Source organism: Microtus pennsylvanicus, chromosome 7, assembly GCF_037038515.1.
Source record: "Microtus pennsylvanicus isolate mMicPen1 chromosome 7, mMicPen1.hap1, whole genome shotgun sequence".
NCBI lineage: Eukaryota > Metazoa > Chordata > Mammalia > Rodentia > Cricetidae > Microtus > Microtus pennsylvanicus.
The window spans coordinates 25,133,252-25,153,062 of NC_134585.1; the positions used below are offsets into that span (position 1 = coordinate 25,133,252).

The 19,811-nt window shown below is 42.0% G+C and overlaps 1 protein-coding gene across 11 annotated transcripts in view; it reads right to left on the reverse strand.

Moving 5' to 3' along the window:
• Nucleotides 1–19,811, reverse strand: part of Lims1 (LIM zinc finger domain containing 1) — a 117,182-nt gene that overhangs the window by 21,614 nt on the left and 75,757 nt on the right. For 8 of the 11 annotated variants that reach the window (XM_075980241.1, XM_075980244.1, XM_075980238.1 and 5 more), the window contains exon 2: nucleotides 10,653–10,812. In XM_075980241.1, coding sequence (XP_075836356.1) covers nucleotides 10,653–10,812 — 160 coding nt within the window. Of the gene's footprint in view, nucleotides 1–10,652; nucleotides 10,813–15,146; nucleotides 15,421–19,811 lie in introns of those variants that run through there. The other 3 variants (XM_075980233.1, XM_075980234.1, XM_075980236.1) reach the window with 2 other exon arrangements.

A 19,811-nucleotide genomic window follows, 5' to 3' on the forward strand; every position in this document is an offset into this window, starting at 1 on the left:
ATCCCCTAAAATTGGAGTTACAGACAATTGTGAGCTATCATGTGGGTTGTAGAAATCAAACCTGGGTCCTCCAGATGCTCTTAATCACTGAGCCATCTCTTTAGCTCCTTAATTATTTTGGGGGGACAAAGTCAGTAAGTAGTCCTGACTGGCCGAGAATTCTTTGTAGACCAGATTGACCCTGACAAAGGTCCATCTGCCTCTGCCTCCCTAGTGCTGTGATTAAAGACATGCAACACCATGCCTGGCATAATGTCACTATTTTAAGTGACCAATGAAGACTTGAAAACTAAACAGCCAGGCATAGTGGTTTACATACCTGTAATCCAAGATATTTGAGGCAGGAGGATTTTGAGTCTGAGGCCATAGGGAAACCTTGTCTCAACAAACCAAAACAAATGCCCAGCCCCGAATAAAAACATAATTATATTCCTTAGAAAGCATGCATTGTGGAGATGAACATGGTTGCCCATTCCTTCCAAATATTTTTCATGGGCCCGTGCCAAATATAGCTTACCAGAACTCAAGGTACAACTTTTTCCTAGTTAGACATTATATATATGTGTGTGTGTGTGTGTGTGTGTGTGTGTGTGTGTGTGTGTGTGTGTGTATATGCCATATATGCCAATATTTTATAGAAATAAATTGTGAGAAGTAGGATATCACCTGAGTTAAGAACACTGACTACAGCTCCAGACTGAAGGTGTTCAAATGCTAATAACCTTACTGGCTTGCTGAATAACCGTGGTGTGATTGTGGGTGTGGGTGTGTCCTCGTGGTGCCTCCTGGGAGTCAAACCTCTGTTGTTTTGCTGTTTATTTAAGCTCACAGCATACTATTAAGGTCACAACTTCTTTTATTTGGAGAAACAACTCATTATTAATCTTTATGGGAGTAACTCAAACTATTTTTAAAAATTCATTCGCTTATTTTAAAATTTTATTTGTATGTATGTGAGCCTGTGTGAGCAGATGCCCACAGAAGCCAGAAGAGGGCATTGGAACTGGAGTTAGAGGCAGTTGTAAGCCCAAATTACATGGGTTCTGGGACTCAAGTCCAGGTCTTCTCTAAGAGCAGAAAATTCTCTTAACCACTGAACCCTATCCAAACTTACTTACTTTCTTTTTATTTATTTATTTATTTATTTATTTATTTATTTATTTATTTATTTATTTATTTATTATGTATACAATATTCTGTCTGTGTGTCTGCCTGCAGCCAGAAGAGGGCATCAGATCTCATTTCAGATGGTTGTGAGACACCATGTGGTTGCTGGGAATTGAACTCAGGACCTTTGGAAGAGCAGGCAATGCTCTTAACGGCTGAGCCATCTCTCCAGCCCTTCCTTCCTTCCTTCCTTCCTTCCTTCTTTCTTTCCTTCTTTCTCTTTCTTTCTTTTCCCTTCCCTCCCCTTCCCTTTTTCCCTCCCCTCCCCTTCCCTTTTTCCTTCCTTCCTTCCTTCCTTCCTTCCTTCCTTCCTTCCTTCCTTCCTTCCTTCCTTCCTTCCTTCCTTCCTTCCTTCTTCAAGACAGGGTTTCTCTGTAGCTTTGGAGCCTGTCCTGGAACTAGCTCTTGTAGACCAGGCTGGTCTCGAACTCACAAAGATCCGCCTGTCTCTACCTCTCAAGTACTGGGATTAAAGGCGTGCGCCACCACCACCCGGCCCAAACTCTTTCTTAATAAGATGGTAAGATATTTGAAACATAGTACAAAGAACTGAATACTAATTCATTGAATTACAATATTCTGGAAAGATAACCATGCTTATAGCTCAAAAAGATCTTTTTATTTAAAATATAAATATGTGTGAGGAAGCATGTATCATACATGTATGGGTACATGCGTGGCAGTTGTAAATTGCCTCACATGGGTGCTGAGAAGCAAACTCAAGTGTTTGTCACAACTGAGCCATCTTTCCAGTCCTGCTCAGAGCTTCTCATCAATGCTCTGTGTTAGCCTCACAGGAATCTGAGTGTATGGTGGTGAGGGGGTACAGCACCCATGTGCAAACTGTACTGTATACCAGCAGATAGTAGAGGTCAGAGGATAAACTTGTTATCAGTCCTTGTTCTCCACCTTACTTGTTCAAAGTTCTCAAGAATTCTCCTGTCTCTCTCTCCCATCTTCCCATAGCTGTGGAGTACTGGTATAGGAGGTCCTTCTGTCTGTGTGTTGCTTTTTCTGGTTAATGAATAAAGAACTGCTTTGAGCCTATGGCAGGGAAGAACAGAAGTAGGCAGGGAAAGCTAGGCTGTATGCTGGGAGAGACTCCTGGAGCTGCTGCCAAGTCAGACATGCTGAAACTTTGCCGGTAAGCCACTGTCACATGGTGATACACAGATTAATGGAGATGGGTTAAATTAGTATGTAAGAGTTAGCCAATAAGAAGTTAGAGCTAATGGGCCAAGTAGTGATTTAAATAAAACAGTTTCTATGTGATTATTTAGGGACTAAGTGGCCTCCTTCAACACACTACTGCATCTGGCTTTTTTTTTTTTTTTTTTTGGCAACACCAGACTCTTTACTCAACATCAGCCTGGAGTTGTGATCATCCTCTGAGGGCAGGCTTTCTTCTCACTCTATTTCACACGTCACGTCTCCTATATTTTGGTCCTTTGCAGAATACAGATTGATGTAAGCAAGAACATCCACCTATGTTGACTTGTATACATCTTTTGAGGGCATAGTTTGGAGGCAGAGTTACACAGGGCACTTATAAAAGCGTGACAGAAGAATCTCACTGTAGCCCACAAATATTTAGAATTTGTGTGCTGACAGCTGCGTCAGGAACAGGGCACAGATCTCCACTTGGTTGACCTGGAACTTCAGGACAATCTAGTCAGACAGCAAACTGGAAAGGTGCCCAGTAAGAACTTGTGAAGAAAAAAGTCCCCCAATGTTTGAACTGCAGCACAGTCTTCCCCATCCAGGTGACCTGTGTGCAGTGACAGCTGGCCCTTCCACTGGGTGATGTAACATGGGTGTGTGCTTTCTCATGGGTCACCAGCTTGTCTCCCTTGCCCACAAGGACTACTACAGCTCAGTAATTGGTATGGACCTTCTAAGTGAACAGGGTGTGCCAGGCCCGAGATGTCAGACATCTCCCAGCTGCAGATGGTTCCCTGTTGCCACCATGTTGGGCCAGAATGCCAAAAATCTGGCTTTTAAGTGTGTTCTGGGGATCTAAATTAGCTCATGGAGGCTTGCAAAGCAAGTACTTTGTCCATAGAGCCATCTTCTTAGGTCATTCACAGGAACTTTTTTTAAAAGGATGCCTTTGACATTCATCAGGGGTGCACAAGGCAAAACCTTAAAAGGAAAGATGTCATGACTACTCTCCAATTATAAAATCACAACATACCAGAATACAGAACACCCAACATAGTTCCCCAAGTCAAGCTTCATCCTAAAAGAGAAAGTACAGAGCAGAAAAAGCTGGGAGGCTTTAAAGGCTAAAGGATTCCATGTGAGAGGTGTCCTAGAGCAAGTCATCATAATAGGAATTGAGAAGCAGGTACTATTGTGCATACAAATATATTAGCAGTCAAATCAGAAAGGATTCAGAAGAGGAAGGCAGATCTCTGAGGCCAGGTAGAGCTATGCCACAGTGAGACCCCATCTCAAAACCAAACAAAACAAACAAAAACCACTCCACAACTCCCCTCTAAAAAGCAAGCAAAAAAACCAAACAAACCCATAACAACACCAAAACACCAAACAAACAAAACAAGACCCAAGTCAAAAAACTCCCCAGGAAACAGCTCAAGGATTAAGGTACAGATTCCTTTGCAATCTCAGATCCTGTGTCTCTCTGTGGTACGACCACTCCTGTCCTAACAGCACTCTGCTGTAATGAGCTGTCTCTTCCATATGCTGTAGAGACCATGAAGCAGAACATGTCTCAATTAAGAGTCTGGGAATCCAAAAGTTGATCTAAAGTAAAAGTCTAGGATATAAATAGAAGAAAAATCAGAAGCCATCAATTTTGAAGAATCAAATTTCCAAAAACACTATCTTTTAGATAGCTACATTAAACCCCCAGGTCAAAGTATAACATGGAAGACCCTAACTGCGTTCTTTTTTTCTCTTGCTGTGACGAAACTGACCCAGGCAATTAAGGAAGAAAGGGCTGGTTAGTTTGCTTTGTGTTCCAGAAGGACAGGGTTCATTAAGGCAGGGAAGGCAGGGAAGGCGTGACCTAGTGGCAGGAGCAGGAAGCTGGCTGATCACATTTTTATTCACACACAGGAAACGGAGAGAGAGAGCAGGAAGTGGGGTGAGGTGACAAACCCTCCAAGCCCATTCCATGTGACGTATTTCCTCCACAAGGCTCCACAACCTCTCCAAACAGCACCACAAGCAGGGAACCAAATGTTCAAAGAAAGGATGCACAGGGGATGTTTCTCACTGACACCACCACAAATACAATAAGCCTGTAAGAAACACCATGTTCCACTTAGAGCTGTCCAAGCGAATGCCTAAGAACTCTAGGCCCTTCTACCCACAGGGACAGAAACTATTCAGAGTGGGGGAAGAGAAGCTCCAGCAGCAACAGTTGCAGGGTTTGGAGTTCTGTGAAGATTCCTACCAGAGAGGTGGGGGAGGGGGCTGCTGCTTAACTGGAAACTGAGCTGATGGCCATATTTCAGGAATGTGCAGATGCTGGACATTCACCTAGTGATTTATACACTGGTCACGAATTGCTCTGAAACAAGTGAGTCAGTAGATAAGCAGAGAGGCTGGCTTTGGAGTTTCCTGCCTTCAGTCTTCACTTCTGGGTCCCAGCCTTCCTGAATAATCAGGATACAGTACTAGAGGAAATGAGTGAGGAAACTCTTTGTTAATCATTGTTCCATTACAGCATCCATTACCAACAGGTCTTTCCTGTTAATATATTCTGTGAGGGGGAGAAAGGTACACACTGGGAAAACAGGACAGAGAAAGTCTGAAGCATTACACAGAGAACTCAGCCCTGGGCATACTGGATGGTTTTGTGGCATACAAGGCCCCTGCCTAGGCCCTGGTCCTTGGTTCAGTCTATGCCAGTTTGAAAGATTTCTGGAATTGATCCATCTGAAACTGTTAGCTTTAGTTCAATCCTAAAAAAATTCAAGGAAAAAATATACTCTTTTTAGTGGAGATAATCAATGTATCACAAAACTATACCTCAGAACCATTAATTGCTGGTGTTTGGGCTGTTTAAATGGGCATTTCCTCCAGAAAATAGCATTTAATTAGTCTAAGCCACTACTGAGTTGGTAGATTTATAAAATAATGGTTCACACACATTAGAAGACAACTGCACATACTGAAATCTCATGGAAAACAGCACTGACTCTTTTTTTCTTTTTGAAGCAAGGTCTCCACTTGCTGTGTAGTCAAGGATGGCTTTGAGCTCTTGATCCATCTTTCCATTTCCCAAGTGCTGGGATTAACAGTCATGTGTTAGAGGTGTCAGATCAATATGAACAGTTTGTGCCAGAGGTATTCAAAGTGAAATGGGAAGACGAGTACAGTCATAAAGAGCCAGAGTGAAATGTAACAGTGCTCCATGTTAAGACAGATAAAGTGCTCTGTGGACTCAAAAAAGATGTGGAATGAAACAGAGGGCACTGGCTGGTAACATTAGTAATGATGTCTTATAATAAATCTCCTGGGCAAACACCTTGGGTAAATCAGTTCCTTTTTAAGAACAAAGCTGCAAAGCACCTTATTTTTCATAGGGGATAGATTTATGCCTAAATGGAGAAATTTAGGTTCATGTTTTAAACCACATCTTGTAGGAGAAAGGATCACTGTGTGAGTAGGGACCACATCTGGGTAGTATTCCTAGTAGCTTCTATGTCGCTATTTCGTTATTCTCTTTTTCTTTCGAGACAAAATTTTAGACTTTTAAAAATGTTTATTTATGTCAAGCAGTGGTGGTACACACCTTTAATCCCAGCACTTGGAAGGCAGAGGCAGGTGGATCTCTGTGAGTTCGAGGCCAGCCTGGTCTACAGAGTGATTTCCAGGGCAATCAGGGTTGTTACACAGAGAAACCCTGTATTGGAAAAAAATAAAATAAAAATGTTTATTTATTTTTCTGTTACAGGTGTTTTGCCTGCATGTACGTCTGTTCACCACATATATACCTGGTGCTGAAAATGGTCAAAACAGGGCATAAAGTCCCATGGCACTGGAGCTATGGATGGTTGTGAGTCACCATGTGGGTGTTGGGAAATCCTGATCCTCCTGCTTCTCCCAAGTGTTGGGATTACAAGCATATGCATTCATATCCAGCTAGTCTATGCTTAAGAGAAGTGCAGATGCAGCAGGAATGCTTGTGTCTAGTGAACAAGAGTCTGCTCCCAGACTCGTATTGTGCCTAGAAGAATGACTATCCTAGCCATCTAACCCAATGCATCAAGAAGTTCTATAAAGTCCCAATGAGGAACAGAAGGAGGGAGAACATGAGCAAAGAAGTCGGGACCACGAGGGGTGCACCCACCCACTGAGACAGTGGAGCTGATCTACTGGGAGCTCACCAAGGCCAGCTGGACTGTGACTGAAAAAGCATGGGTTAAAACTGGACTCTCCGAACATGGCGAACAATGAGGGCTGATGAGAAGCCAAGGACAATGGCACGGGGTTTTGATCCTACGCAATGTGCTGGCTTTGTGGGAGCCTAGCCAGTTTGGATGTTCACCTTCCTAGATATGGACAGAGGGGGGAGGACCTAGGACTTACCACAGGGCAGGGAACCCTGACTGCTCTTTGGACTGGAGAGGGAGGGGGAGAGGAGTGGGAGGAGGGGGAGAAGGGTGGGAGGAGGGGGAGAAGGGTGGGAGGAGGGGGAGGGAAATGGGAGGCTGGGAGGAGGTGGAAACTTGTTTTTTTTTTCTTCCTTTTCTCAATAAAAAAAAAGAAAGTAAAAAAAAAAAAGAAGTTCTATAAAGAAAAGAGAATCATGTTTTGTAGTAAACAAAATTCGTCTTTTGTTTTTTTGAGACAGGGTCTTATTAAGCAGAGCAGGCTGGTCTTGAGCTCACAAATCTCCTGCCTCAGCTTGTACCCAAGGGAAAAGAAAGGGTAAGGGCTGTGGAAATAAGGGAAGGAGGATGCTCTGGGAAAAGATAAAAGCCATAGCAATGGGCTGGAAAGATGGCTCAGAGGCTAAGAGCACTGGCTGCTCTTCCAAAGGTCCTGAGTTCAATTCCCAGCAACCACACGGTGGCTCACAACCATCTGTAATGAGATCTAGTGCCCTCTTCTGGCCTGCAGGTGTACATGCAGGCTGAACACTGTATACATAAGAAATAAATAAAACTTTTAAAAAAAAAAAGCCATAGCAAAGGAATGGATTAGAGAAGATATGCTCTCCTGACTGTCTTCTGAAGTGCTGGCGACTGAACCTAGGCTTCCTGGATGCTAAGCAAGCATGCACTCTATCACCAATCCACATGTCCTGCCCTGCATGCTTCATTATACAAACACGGTGTAACGTTCTTAGACAGGGATAGTTTTTTTCTAATATGCCATTTAACCAAAAGTAAAGTTCTTATTTCCAACTTCAGGCTTACAATCCCTGGCGAGAAAAAGACCCTTAAGAGGTAAGCACTGCAGTTAAAATAGGACCCATAGGGCAACAGCCCATTAATAGCCTAACTCTGGGATTCGTAACATCTTCTGGAATAGTAGGGGGCTATTTATAGTCCAGCAGTGAAGAGAAGTAGGAGTGGACTGGAGGACAAGTGTGAGTCATATTTTATTCTGCTCTGCTGAAGGCTGTTTCCAAGCTTTCCCTCTGACCAAACATAAGCGGCTCTGCAAGTGATAGGACCACATGTAGAAGCAGGTGCTTAGGAGGAGTTACTGTGGGCTAAGCAAGATAGTGCCAGATAATGCCGAAATGGCAGGCAAAAGGACAGTACTAGAGAAAGGCATGAAGAGGGACTGTTGTCCATGATGCTCTCTGAGGGCAGATCAGGCAGGAGACAAAGTGCTGGGCAGAACAGAACTGACCTTTTCTAAATGACACCTGTCACACCACACACCGCTATCTGCTGTGTTGTCATGTTTTCACCTCACAGTCACAAAAGAAAAGAGAGGTGGGGATTAAAGGAGACTTATACAATATGAACAACAGTGCTCCCTCTTCTTTTGGTTTTTAATGTGTATGTATCTAGACATGTTCCTTTGTCTGTGTGCATTTATGTGTGCAGCTATACATATATGTGTGTATGATCATGTGGAGGCCAGAGATTGATGGCTAGCATCTTCTTCAGTTGCTGTCCACCTTATATTTTGGAGACAGGAGCTCCATCAACCTTAACTTCACTGATCTCAGCTAGAGCCCAGGAAGCAAGTCCCAGGTGGGACTACCTCCATAGCTATAGAATTAAAGGCACGTGCCACTATTCCAGGTTTTTTACATAAGGGCTGGAGATCTGAACTCAGGTCCTCATGCTTATCTCATGCTTAGTCGTGCTGATTAAGCCATCCCCCGTATTTCTGGGACCTCTATGTATGCTGTGGGACTTTGTCATGAGTGTCTATGATGACATGTTGCTTTGGCTTTCACTGTGAATAGAAGCTATACTTTCTTTTATCTAAGGCAGGGTTTAGTCATCCTAACTGTCTCTAGTTCTATGCCTCCCAGATCCTCGGTGTGATCAATCCAGATGTCTGTCATATATCACTGTTTCCTGACAACCTCTTCCTTGTGGTTAGCTAGGTACAGCCTGAGTGGCTAGGCTGACTGCTATACCCAGCATGGACTGTACAGATTCAGATGAAACTTGTGTCTACTTGCTTTAAACCTACTAGTAAAAACTCTTCATGGGAGACCTGTTTGGAGGCTAATAACCAATAAAGCTTTGGCTCGTGGATCCTTCTCTCTATCCCTGCCTATACTTTCCTAACCTATGTGTATTAACATCTAGGTGTGAGTAATAAAAACTTATATTTATCTTAACTCGTACCTAATTCATCATAAAGATCTTAAAATCAAAACAGAATTATCTGGCTGAGTTTGAATTTCAGAGCCTTTTGTCAACTTCTAAGAAGAGTTCTCTAAATTGAGTGACAGCAGTTCTATCAGCAGCCCTCCCTCCCATGCTCCGGGGGCCTAACTTGTACTTCTCTGTACCAATCACAGCCATTCAGACTCAGTAGTGTCTGGCCACCACCACCATCTATATACCCTGGGAACTCCCTCCATCTTTTCTTCTCCTGAAGTTGGACTGGACTCTGACCTCTCCTGCTCCTGTTCTTCCATAATTGTCACTTCACATTTCCTAGGGTATCATTCCTGACAAAAAGATTTCAAGAGAAAGAAAAGAGAAAAGCGTATCTCCCTACGGCTAAGGTTTATTTGTTTGCTTGTTTATTTCCTGAGATGTATAAATTTCATCCTGTAACTATATGTTCAATGTTATTTCCTCGAGTTACATTAATACAGACCATTCACAAATGGAAGTTTGTTTTTTTAAAGCATCTCTGAGAGACAAATGATGTTCTCCAGGCTGGTCTGGGAATTTTATTCTCCAGTAGTGAGAAAAATATCTCAGTGGTATTAGTAAGTTTAGTATTGAGAATTACAAACTACCTTTCCTTCCTCAAGCAAAGACACAGGAAAATCTAAGTCTGGTAGGCAAAAAGTGGGGGGAAAAATTAAAGGGATTGAAGCAATAGCTAAGTAGATAAGAGTACTGGTTGTTCTTCCAGATGATCTGAGTTCAATTCCTATAACCACACAGCAGCACACACCTTCTTTACAACCAGGTCCAGTGACTCTCAACCTCTTCTGGCTTCCAAGCACACCAGGCATGCACACAGTGCATAGACATACATGCAGGCAAAATACACATACACATAAATAAAATAATAATTAAAAAAGAAATAAAAGAATAGACATTTTATCTATCTCATCATTCTATACACATATATTGCCATATAAAGAACACATATTTGCAGATATGTTAAGTGGTGTGGTAGCAAAAATGAATTGCCAAAGTTGTCGCTCTCATTTTCCCTCATGATGTGGGTGGTGAGCTTCCCTAGGTCATCCCCACAGTACTTGTTTACTGTGATAAAAGTGTTTCAATAATGGTGGAAGTACAGGTCATTTAATGACATCAAGAAAAACAAGTGTTTAGAAATAACTCAAGGCACACAGAAGGGCTAAACACAGTGTGTTTCCTGCAATGTTCAATTCCACATAAGACCCTTTTTAGAAACTACATGCATGGAAATCTCCAGAAATTTCCAGGCTTGGAAATGAGGAAGTAGGTGACACAGGTTCCTCTTCAAGAGGATGTCCATGATATCCTGATAAAGGAAGACACAGGGATAGGGATAGGACGAGTCCAGGTACGGGGAGGCACTGAGGGAGGCCAGAGATGCTTCTGCTGCAGGCCTTGTGAAAGGATTCTGTACTTGGAACAGAAAGAAGTACTTAGTCTGATAGGCAGTCACAAGATTCTGTAGCTTCTGGAATAAGATGAACTGATGGGGATGAATGTAGGTAGGTATACATAGGCATCTTATTTAGGTGTAACCTACATATTCCACATGCATTTCATCATTGACTTCCCAGTACTAAATACCTGGCCCTTCAGTTCAATCTTTGGTGATAAACATGAAAATGAAAGACAGCTCAGCTGACCCACCTCATAGAAGAGTCCTTCTGGGAACTGCTGGAAGCACTGGGCACACACAAAACACTGCTCATGGTACAGCTCACCATTACTGTTCACGATCTTCTCAGCAGGCGCAAAGCCTCCCTTGCAGCGCTCACACGTGGCACTGGCCAAGGCATTGGCCATGTTGCTAAAATACACAAAGAACAAAATACAAATTGTCAGCTTGTAATTAGGCTTAAAAGTAGGTGACATCAAGAACTGAGGAGCAAATTCTACCTGGACATAAAAACTCATATTTTATCCACAAAACCAGGTCTAACAAATACTCATTAACTAGGCACTTGATTTCTGAAAGGGCCTCCTGCTTTGCTTTTGTTTGATTTTAACACCTTCAGCGGGATACACCTGTAGTTCCAGCTTTTAAGGAGGGAGAGCTAAGAATGTTATTGAATCCAGAAGTTCAAGAACAGCCACAGAGAGACTCTGTCTCAAATAACCACACCAACGAATAAATGTCTCCCTTAGGAGCTCAGGCTTATAGCTGGGTAAGTAACTTTATATTTAGATCATACTGCTCCCTACCTCTAGTTCCTCCAGGACTCTATTCCACATCGTGTCTACTCCTCTACCCTCATAACATACCGAGCCCAGTAGTGCTGCCACGTGTGCACAAATGCAGGGCACCAACCACTGGAGCATGGGCAACCTACGCTTCAATCGCCAATAGCTTCTTAGCTATGGGTGGGGCCTCATGAGCTCCTTCCCTCTGTGAGATAACATCTTAAAAGTCAATTTCATTTCAAGAACAAAATCTAAACTTCATGTAACTGAACATCATATCATAACCTAAATTTAGATTATACCTTTGATTGGATCCTATTGAAAGAAGCTGCTTAAATTTCTGAAAATTAGACAATATGCCTATAAAGCAGTACATAAGTCAAAAACTGAGTACTAGCAATATAAAATTTATTTTTTATTTATTATTATTTATACCGTATTCTGCCTGCATACATGTCTGCAGGCAAAAAGAGGGCACTACATCTCAGGACCTCTAGAAGAACAGTCAGTGCTCTTAACCTCTGAGCCATCTCTCCAGCCCCATAAAATGTATCTTAAAATAACAGAATTTTCTGCAATAAAGATCATTTTCCAGATAGAGAACTAGGTTCAGAGGAGGACAATTAATTCAACATCACTGAGCTAGTTTCTTAGTTAATGAGTGACACAAGAGTAGAATCGAGACTCTCTGCTTGCAGGGACTCATCTGTCACAGACCAGAACCTTACTGCAAACTCCGGAGAGTCCATGGCAGGGGTGCAGTCATGTTGTGCAAGTCAGCAGAAGGAAGCACTGGGTGACTGTGACAGTTCCCTCATGAGCAAACCCACAGGATGTATTCAATGAATTACCTGCTTTCTCTAACCACCAGTGCTTCAGAAGAAAGGCAGCATGGCTGAGGCAAAGAATTAGGTGAGAATTTCAAATAAATAGCTATTTTGTTTCCAAAAGTTCTAGAAATGAAGATGGTTTTCTATGCTGAACAGTCACTGACCAAGCTATTCTTCACAATTTCACAAGTTTCTTTTTTGTTTGTTTCGGCTTGTTTTTTGTTTAAGAGGCCTCTCCGTAGCATAAGCAAGTCTGCTCCACTGACAGAGCTTCTGACCTTCCAGATATTTTAGCGGTCTACCAGTGCTGGGAGACAGATGGTGTGGAGAGCCTCTAACTTCACAGATACTTTAACCAGCTGCCTTGCTCCTACCTCTTTCCAAGTTTGGCTGTTTCCATAGCAAAAGCGGCAATAGTTATTCTCCACTCCACCCCAACAGAGGGCAGGCAGCTTTATACTTGTCTTTTCAAGTATAAATGTTTCAAGGCAATTCTAAGCTGTAACCTGCCATAAGAAACTCTATGTTCAGCTGGGTGGTGGTAGAGCACACCTTTAATTCCAGCACTGGGGAGGCAGAGGTAGGCGGATCTCTGTGAGTTTGAAGCCAGCCTGGTCTACAGAGCAAGTTCCAAGGCAGGCTCCAAAGCTACATAGAGAAACCTTGTCACAAAAAGAAAAGAAAAGAAAGAAACTCTATTTTCAATTCTCATATTCATTATTTCAGGCTAATCAAAACTCAGTTTTAATTAGTAAGCTAAATATAAAATAAGAATGTCACTGAAAAAAAAGAAGGAAAAGACAGGGCCAGTGAGATGGCACAGCAGGTAATGGTGCTTGCTGCCAAGCCTGAAGATCTGAGTTTGATCCCTGGAACTTACACAGTAGAAGAATAAAACTGACTCCAGGAAGTTATCTTTGACCTGCACATGTGTGTCCTACCCTCCAAAACATACTTTTAAAAGGGAAAGAGGGCAGCCTCACTGCTGGGTAAACCTGGCCTACATACTGTGTAAACAAGCTTCTACTTTGTCATTTCAGAATTAACGTGACATGAGAAAATCCATATAGTTCCTTCTACCCAGATAAATGGTGACAGTTTTAATAAAGCTCTGGCTCTCCAGAGCTGTGCACTCTCTTTTCTATAGAAAAAGTGGCTGAGTGGAGAAGGATGCTAAGCCCACACCTGCTTAAGAATTCTCAGAAGCTATTTGAGGATGAAATAATAAAAAGTATAAGCCACTCTGGAAAGCAAAAGAGGCATAAAAAGACATGGCATCATTACATCATTATCATTCTAAATTCTCTCAAGGATACACCCCAAATCTCAGCATTTTTTGTTTGTTTGTTTGTTTCTCAAGACAGTGTTATTCTGTGTGGCCCTGGCTGCCCTGGAACTCTTTCTCTCTCTCTGCAGACCTGGCGGACCTCGAACTCACAGAGATCCATCTAGGATTAAAGGCATGTGCCATGCCGCCACCACCATGCTAAACCTCAGTAATTTTAATGGCCCTCCCAAAAAGCTGAAGAACATTCTGGAATGTTCTAATTCACTACCACTTAACTCAGTGATTCTCAAGGTACGGGGTGACTGGTTCTCTGGAAGTTCTGGAATACCCTCTCTCAGCCACAACACTGTGCAGAAGCAGACTGTAAGGAAGGAGCTTGCATCAAGAAAAACATCAACAAAATGTGCACAAATGTAAAGCAATGGCAATTTTCCTCTATAATATTAACATAATGAGTTGATTTACACCGAATTATCAAGTACAAGAACTCATACAAAAAGTACTAGACTTCAATCCTTTTGTTTTGTTTTTTACATTTTTGTTTTTTTCAAGACAGGGTTTCTCTGAAGCTCTGGCTGTCCTGGAACTCTGCAGACCAGGCTGACCTTGAGCTCACAGAGATCCACCTGCCTTTGCCTCTCAGTGCTGGGCTTAAAGGCCACGCTGCCACCACCATCACCACCACCCAGCTCCTTCTTTTGGTGGTGCTTGAGGCAGTATAAGGAAGTTCTTGGATTAAAAAATGCCATTACCACTGACTTGTTCATGTTCACTATGTTCCAAATTTTACTTATGTTTGAATACTCAAGTAGAATTGGCAAAATGGGTTGAGAGATTAATATAATACATATATATCGTAATACACACACACACACAAATTCTTTTTAGTAAAAAGAAGGAGCAGGACACAGCAAGCACTTGTCTCCCGACTGACCTCATGTTTCCCTTTCCTCTATCTTTTTGTTTGTTGGCTGGTTGACTTTGGTTTTTCTTTTTTTGAGACAGGGTCTTATGTAGTCTAGGCTGATCTTGAATTCCTCATTCTCCACACCTCCCAAGTGTTGGGATTGTATGCTCAGCTCCTCTCCTGCCTGACTCTCCAGTGCTATTCACATTTTTTATAGCTGACAATATTTAATACAACATATAATAGAGCTATTTTTTGAGACAAGTCATTAGATTGATTATACCTAATTGCTTAATTTCTCAGAAAGCATTTTTCACTAAAAAGTGTTGCTGACAAAGACAATATGGGAGTCGAAGAATGTATTTCTATAAAGTCTTTAGTCTTTACTGACCTACCTCTACAGGCCAGCTGCTCAGGAAACTACAATCAAGCTCTCCAATTTCTCAGATCTTATTTATCACTACATGTTAAACAAATTTTCTGCTCTTAAAACACAACAATGTGCAAAATTCTGTAATCAAATACCTTGAGAGTTTACTAGCCACTTCAAATACTGGTTATGGAATAATTCCCCAGCAAATTATTTATCAATTAAAGTTTAGTTTCACCTCTGAGAACTTTCAGAGTATACTTTTTTCCTGTTATGGATCCTGACAACACTAAGTGCCAACTTCTCTCATGGTTAACAAGATGAAAATGTACATTATTAGAAATATGAGAGCTTTCTATTCTTCCCAGGAAGGTGGCATTTTCCTTGACATCTGCTATGTCCTCTGGTAGAAGTTTACAAGACAAGGCAATCTGTGAACCACCCCAGCCCTCGGTACACCCTGGAAAAGCCGTGCTAAATTAAAACACATTAGCTGGATCAAATGCCTAATAAAGAGCTGGAGATTTGAAAGCCCGCAGGGCATTCTAGGAAGGGAGAGACTCACAATTTTGCATAAAAATCACAAAATTCCTTGTAGACTTTTACATCACTGTGCCTGCGCTGCAGCTTGGACACAGCCCTCTCATCTTCATTCCCATTAGCCTCGACGACACTGTTAAGGACTGTCCGGGGAATTTCTTCATTCTCTGGGATGGTGCACGGGCGTGATCGGGCTGGGAAGGCCATTGTACAGGCTTGAGAGTTCAGAGTCCTCTGATGCCGAGCAGGATACAGAGAAGAGAAACAATATCCAGGCCTCCTGTTTCCCAGCCAGGGTCACTCCCACTGTTCCCACATGCGTCACCCAGCTGCCAGGGTCGCTACCGACTTTTCATGTTAAGAGCTCAGTAGCATAGCAGTCTGGCTCTAGTACAACTTTCTAGAAGCTCCGGAAAACATCTCACATGGCAGGGACAACCTCTTTCTGAGCAGTTCTCCATTTGGATGTGCAAAGCCTTTTGGAAAGCTTGACTAGCTCCAGCGAGGACCTGAGAGCCCTGAAATGAAGCTCTGTGTGGTCGTCTATTATCTTTGCTCTTCATACAAGAAACAACTTAGTACAGGCTCAACGACTGGGCACAATTTCATCCCAGCTAACTCTGTAACAGGAGTCACAGAGTCTTCATGGTGTTCCTGCTATAATTAGTTCAAACTACTGTGTTTGTCCAGATGATAACAACAAACAGCGTAGCACAAGGCCACACAAAGGTTTAGGATTTTTTTCTTTTTTTTTAAACTTTTTATTGATTCTTCGTGGCTTTCATATCATGCATCTCAATCCTACTCATCTCCCTGTCCCCTCGCTTCCACACCCTGCTCTTGCAAACTCCTCACAAAACCAAAAAAAATTAAAAATAAAACCAAAACCAACCAAACAAACAAAACCAAAGGCCCACCCGCAAAAAAAACTCGTCACAGAAGATGCAGTATGGCCCAGTGAGTCACGCAGTATACCGTTTAGTTCATACGTCTTTATTTGTAGTGCAGTGGGTCACTGGTCTGGTTTGAGGCCTCTGGCTTCTGCTACACCATCAACACCAGGCCCTCACTGGGACTCCTCTTGGAGATCCTCCTGCTGCCCTGTGCCATGGAGATCCTGCAGCTTTGGACCTGCAGGTCCTGCCACTACACATGCATGCTCCAGCAGTTCACAGATGAGCTCAGTGCTTCTAGGCATGGGCTGATGCAACAAGGACAGTCACAGTTCCACACCAAGGCTTGGGGTTTTTCTGAGGTTCCATTTTTTATTCCAGTAAGCCATCCCAAAGCAAGGACCCCACGGGACTTATGAGCAGGCATACTGCTGGGAACCTGAGGTTAACAGGGGAGTCATGAGACCAACACACAAGCAACATACAGTTGAGACTCGGGTACCAGTGAATGATGATACAGAAGAATCAGCAAGCCACTTCTGTCACTTCACATCCTCTATGAAATGGGTGTTGCTCACAAGTAAAAAGACCATGGCCACAAAGAGACTGAGTAATAAGTAAGTGCTGGGGTCCAGACTTAAACTTAGGGACTATGCTGTAACTTCCATGAGAGAAAATACCTGAACAGAATCACCAAGAAATAAAGCAAGTGAACTCTAAATCAGTGTGTGGTGGATTCAAAATGGGACCAGAAGCAGGAAATGAGGTATTTCTCTACTTTGAATCTAGAGATATCAGAATGATAAAGAACTCAGACTGTAGCCTTAGACCTACTGAGACCCAAAACTGAGGGATGACAGAACAGGACAATCACTAGTTTCAAGTAGTAAAAAACAGCTTTACCATGTAAATGTTATTCTTTCTATAAGCCCTCATTACTGGTTTCTATATATCTTTATGTTAGTCTTTCTATTTATCTATCTATATGCTCTCATTTACTGGCAAAGTAAAACAGAGGAAGGACAGGATCAGACAATTTTAGGCTGACAGAGCACATGCCACTGCTTAGTTTCCTGGCTGAAGTAGAGGAAATACAGTAGCAGAGTTGGGAGCTTGATAACAGCACAGCGGCTGTAGTGCCACTGAGTATGTAGCTACTGTGGCCACCAGTAAGCAGGACCGTGCTCTCTACCCATAGGAATCTCCTTACCACCCTCCCTGGCTTGCCTGTTTTTCACCTGTATAAACTGTCATTTGTGGAACTCTGTCATATGTGATGGCTGAAGGCTGGCTTTAAGTCAGTTTCATGACATTGAGATCTGTCAGGTTGCAAACATACATGTGGTTTGCTCTTGTGTTTCTTGTGTTACTGCCTAATATTCAGCAGTATTAAAGTATGTTATGATCAAACCATTCACCCACTGAAGGAAACTTAAGTACTTCCTAGTTTTAGGCTATTACAAATAAAAATTGTATAGAAGCTTCTGCATAAACGTTGATTTATATTTCTCTTGACTAAACACCAGAGTGAAACTGTTGAGCGGTATTCCAATCATACTTTAACTGTGAAAGAACTACTAGGAGTGGTGGTACATGCCAGGAATACCAGCACCTGAGAGGCTGAGGTAGCAGGATTTAAGAGTCTAAAGCCAACATGGGCTACATAGCAATGAAGGACAGCCTGAGTTGCACATAAGATTCCGTCTAAACAAAACAAAGACCAATCCTTTATTTGACAGGGCGGGGGTGTATCTTTGTGGTAAGTCACTTGCCTACCACAAGCAAGGGTTCAGTTTCTCCCACTGAAAACAATTACTGATGCAAGGACATACTACTACAAAATCCTCTACAATCCTCTCTGTGACTTGTCTGATATCTTTGTAATTTGTACCTGATTACTTAAGAGAAATTTAAAAAAAAAAAAGAGGAAAAACTTACATAACAAGTAGCAGGAATCTTCTTCAGGCTGGTAAAAAGACCAAACCAACTAGTAAAATCTGAATAATAAAAACTGGCTGTGTACAAAATTTCACTCTCAATCTTAAACCTCAGGCCTCATACAGCTAAAGATAGACAACAAAGTATCAAAACATAGTGGTATGATCCTGTGATGTTATTTGTAGAAGGTGGACCTGCTATCTGCAGCCTAAGACAATCTGCATTCTCCTGGGGGAGGGAGAAAGGAGAACTCCATCTTTTGTATCTCAGTAGTGGAAAGCACATGGCAGCCAAAGAGAGAATCACCAAACAGGTGATTCTGTTAAATGGGGTCAGCTACCTGGGAAAAAGAGTTGGTAGAAATGAAAGTTGCAGGAGACCAGAGAATATGGCAAGATAGAAGCTTTTAAAAATCCAACTGACATCAAGATTAAGAAATATAGTAACGATGGTTTAGTATTTTAGCAACTACACGGTCACTTTTAAACTTAAAAAAAAATGTTTTTTGTGTGTGGTTTTGCATGTGAGTGCAGTGCCAATAGAGGCCTGGAGAAGGTATCAGACCCCGTGGAGTTGAAGTTACAAGAAGTATGGACGGCTGGACATGGTGCTGAGAACAGAACTCAGGTACTCTGGAAGAGCAGCAAAGGCTCTTAACTGCTGAGCCACCTCTTGAGCTCTCACTTTATATCTTTTGAGCTATAATTTTCAGATATTTTCCCAATAAAGATAAATTTTTATGTAGCTTGTATGTGTGTATACACAGTACATTCTCACTGCCGTGGTTGAAAATTAGTTGATGATAAACATACGCATTTATTTCTGGGTTCACTAGTCTGTTCTATTAGTCTATTTTTATGCCAGTACTGTACTTAGGTCACCAGTGCTTCCAGTTCTGTTCTTTCTGCTCAGGATTGCTTTAGCTATTCAAAGTCACTGGGGCTCAATCAAAATTTTAGAAGTACTTTCTCTATTTCTGCAGAGAATGTTACTGGTATTTTTTTCCTGCATATATGTTTATGTATGTTTGGAGGAAGAAAAGGGTGTCAGGTCCTCTGGGATGGAGTTACACTTGTGAGCCATCGTGTGAGTACTGGATTGAGCCTGGGTTGTCTGGAAGGGCAGTCAATAATCTTACTCCCTAAGTCATCTCTCTAGGCCCCAACAGTGTTTTGACAGGAATTGAACTGGTTGGTCATAAGGGGTTTTACAAACAGTGTAACAATTTGGGGACATATGTCTTTCTAATCTGGGGAATCTCTTATTTTCTTTTATCATTTTAAGTGATTTTCAAAGAGATTATTTCTTTCCATGGTCATGTGGTGGCTAAATTTATTTCCAGATCTATCTTAACCCTCTCCTTTTTTCCCTACCGTGATTCAGATTGCTTTATTGATTTATTTTCCCTGAAGTTTTTTTACTGATGAACTGGTGAGATGGCTTAATGGGCACCTGATAATCTAAATTTTATTTCCAAAACCTAGATAATGGAACGAGAAAAGCTGTCCTCTGATGTCCACATGTGTACGTGGCATCTGCATATAAGCAAATTTGCATGCACAGGCAGTGCGCCCCCCTACTTTTTGTATCTTTTTACTAATTTATCAATACTAAAAGAGTGTGTTGTGTGTGTGTGCGTGTGCGCGTGTGTGAATGTGTGCATAGAATCTTTAGGCTTTGCTATACATTAAATCATATTGCTATAAACAGGTAATATAAACCTCTTCCCTATATGCTCATGTGTGTGGAGATGAGAAAACAACTTATAGATAGGAGTCAGTTTTCTCCTACCAACATATGGACTTTGTGGATTGAACTCTGGTCCTCAGGCTTGGCTGCAGATAGATGCCTTTAACCAT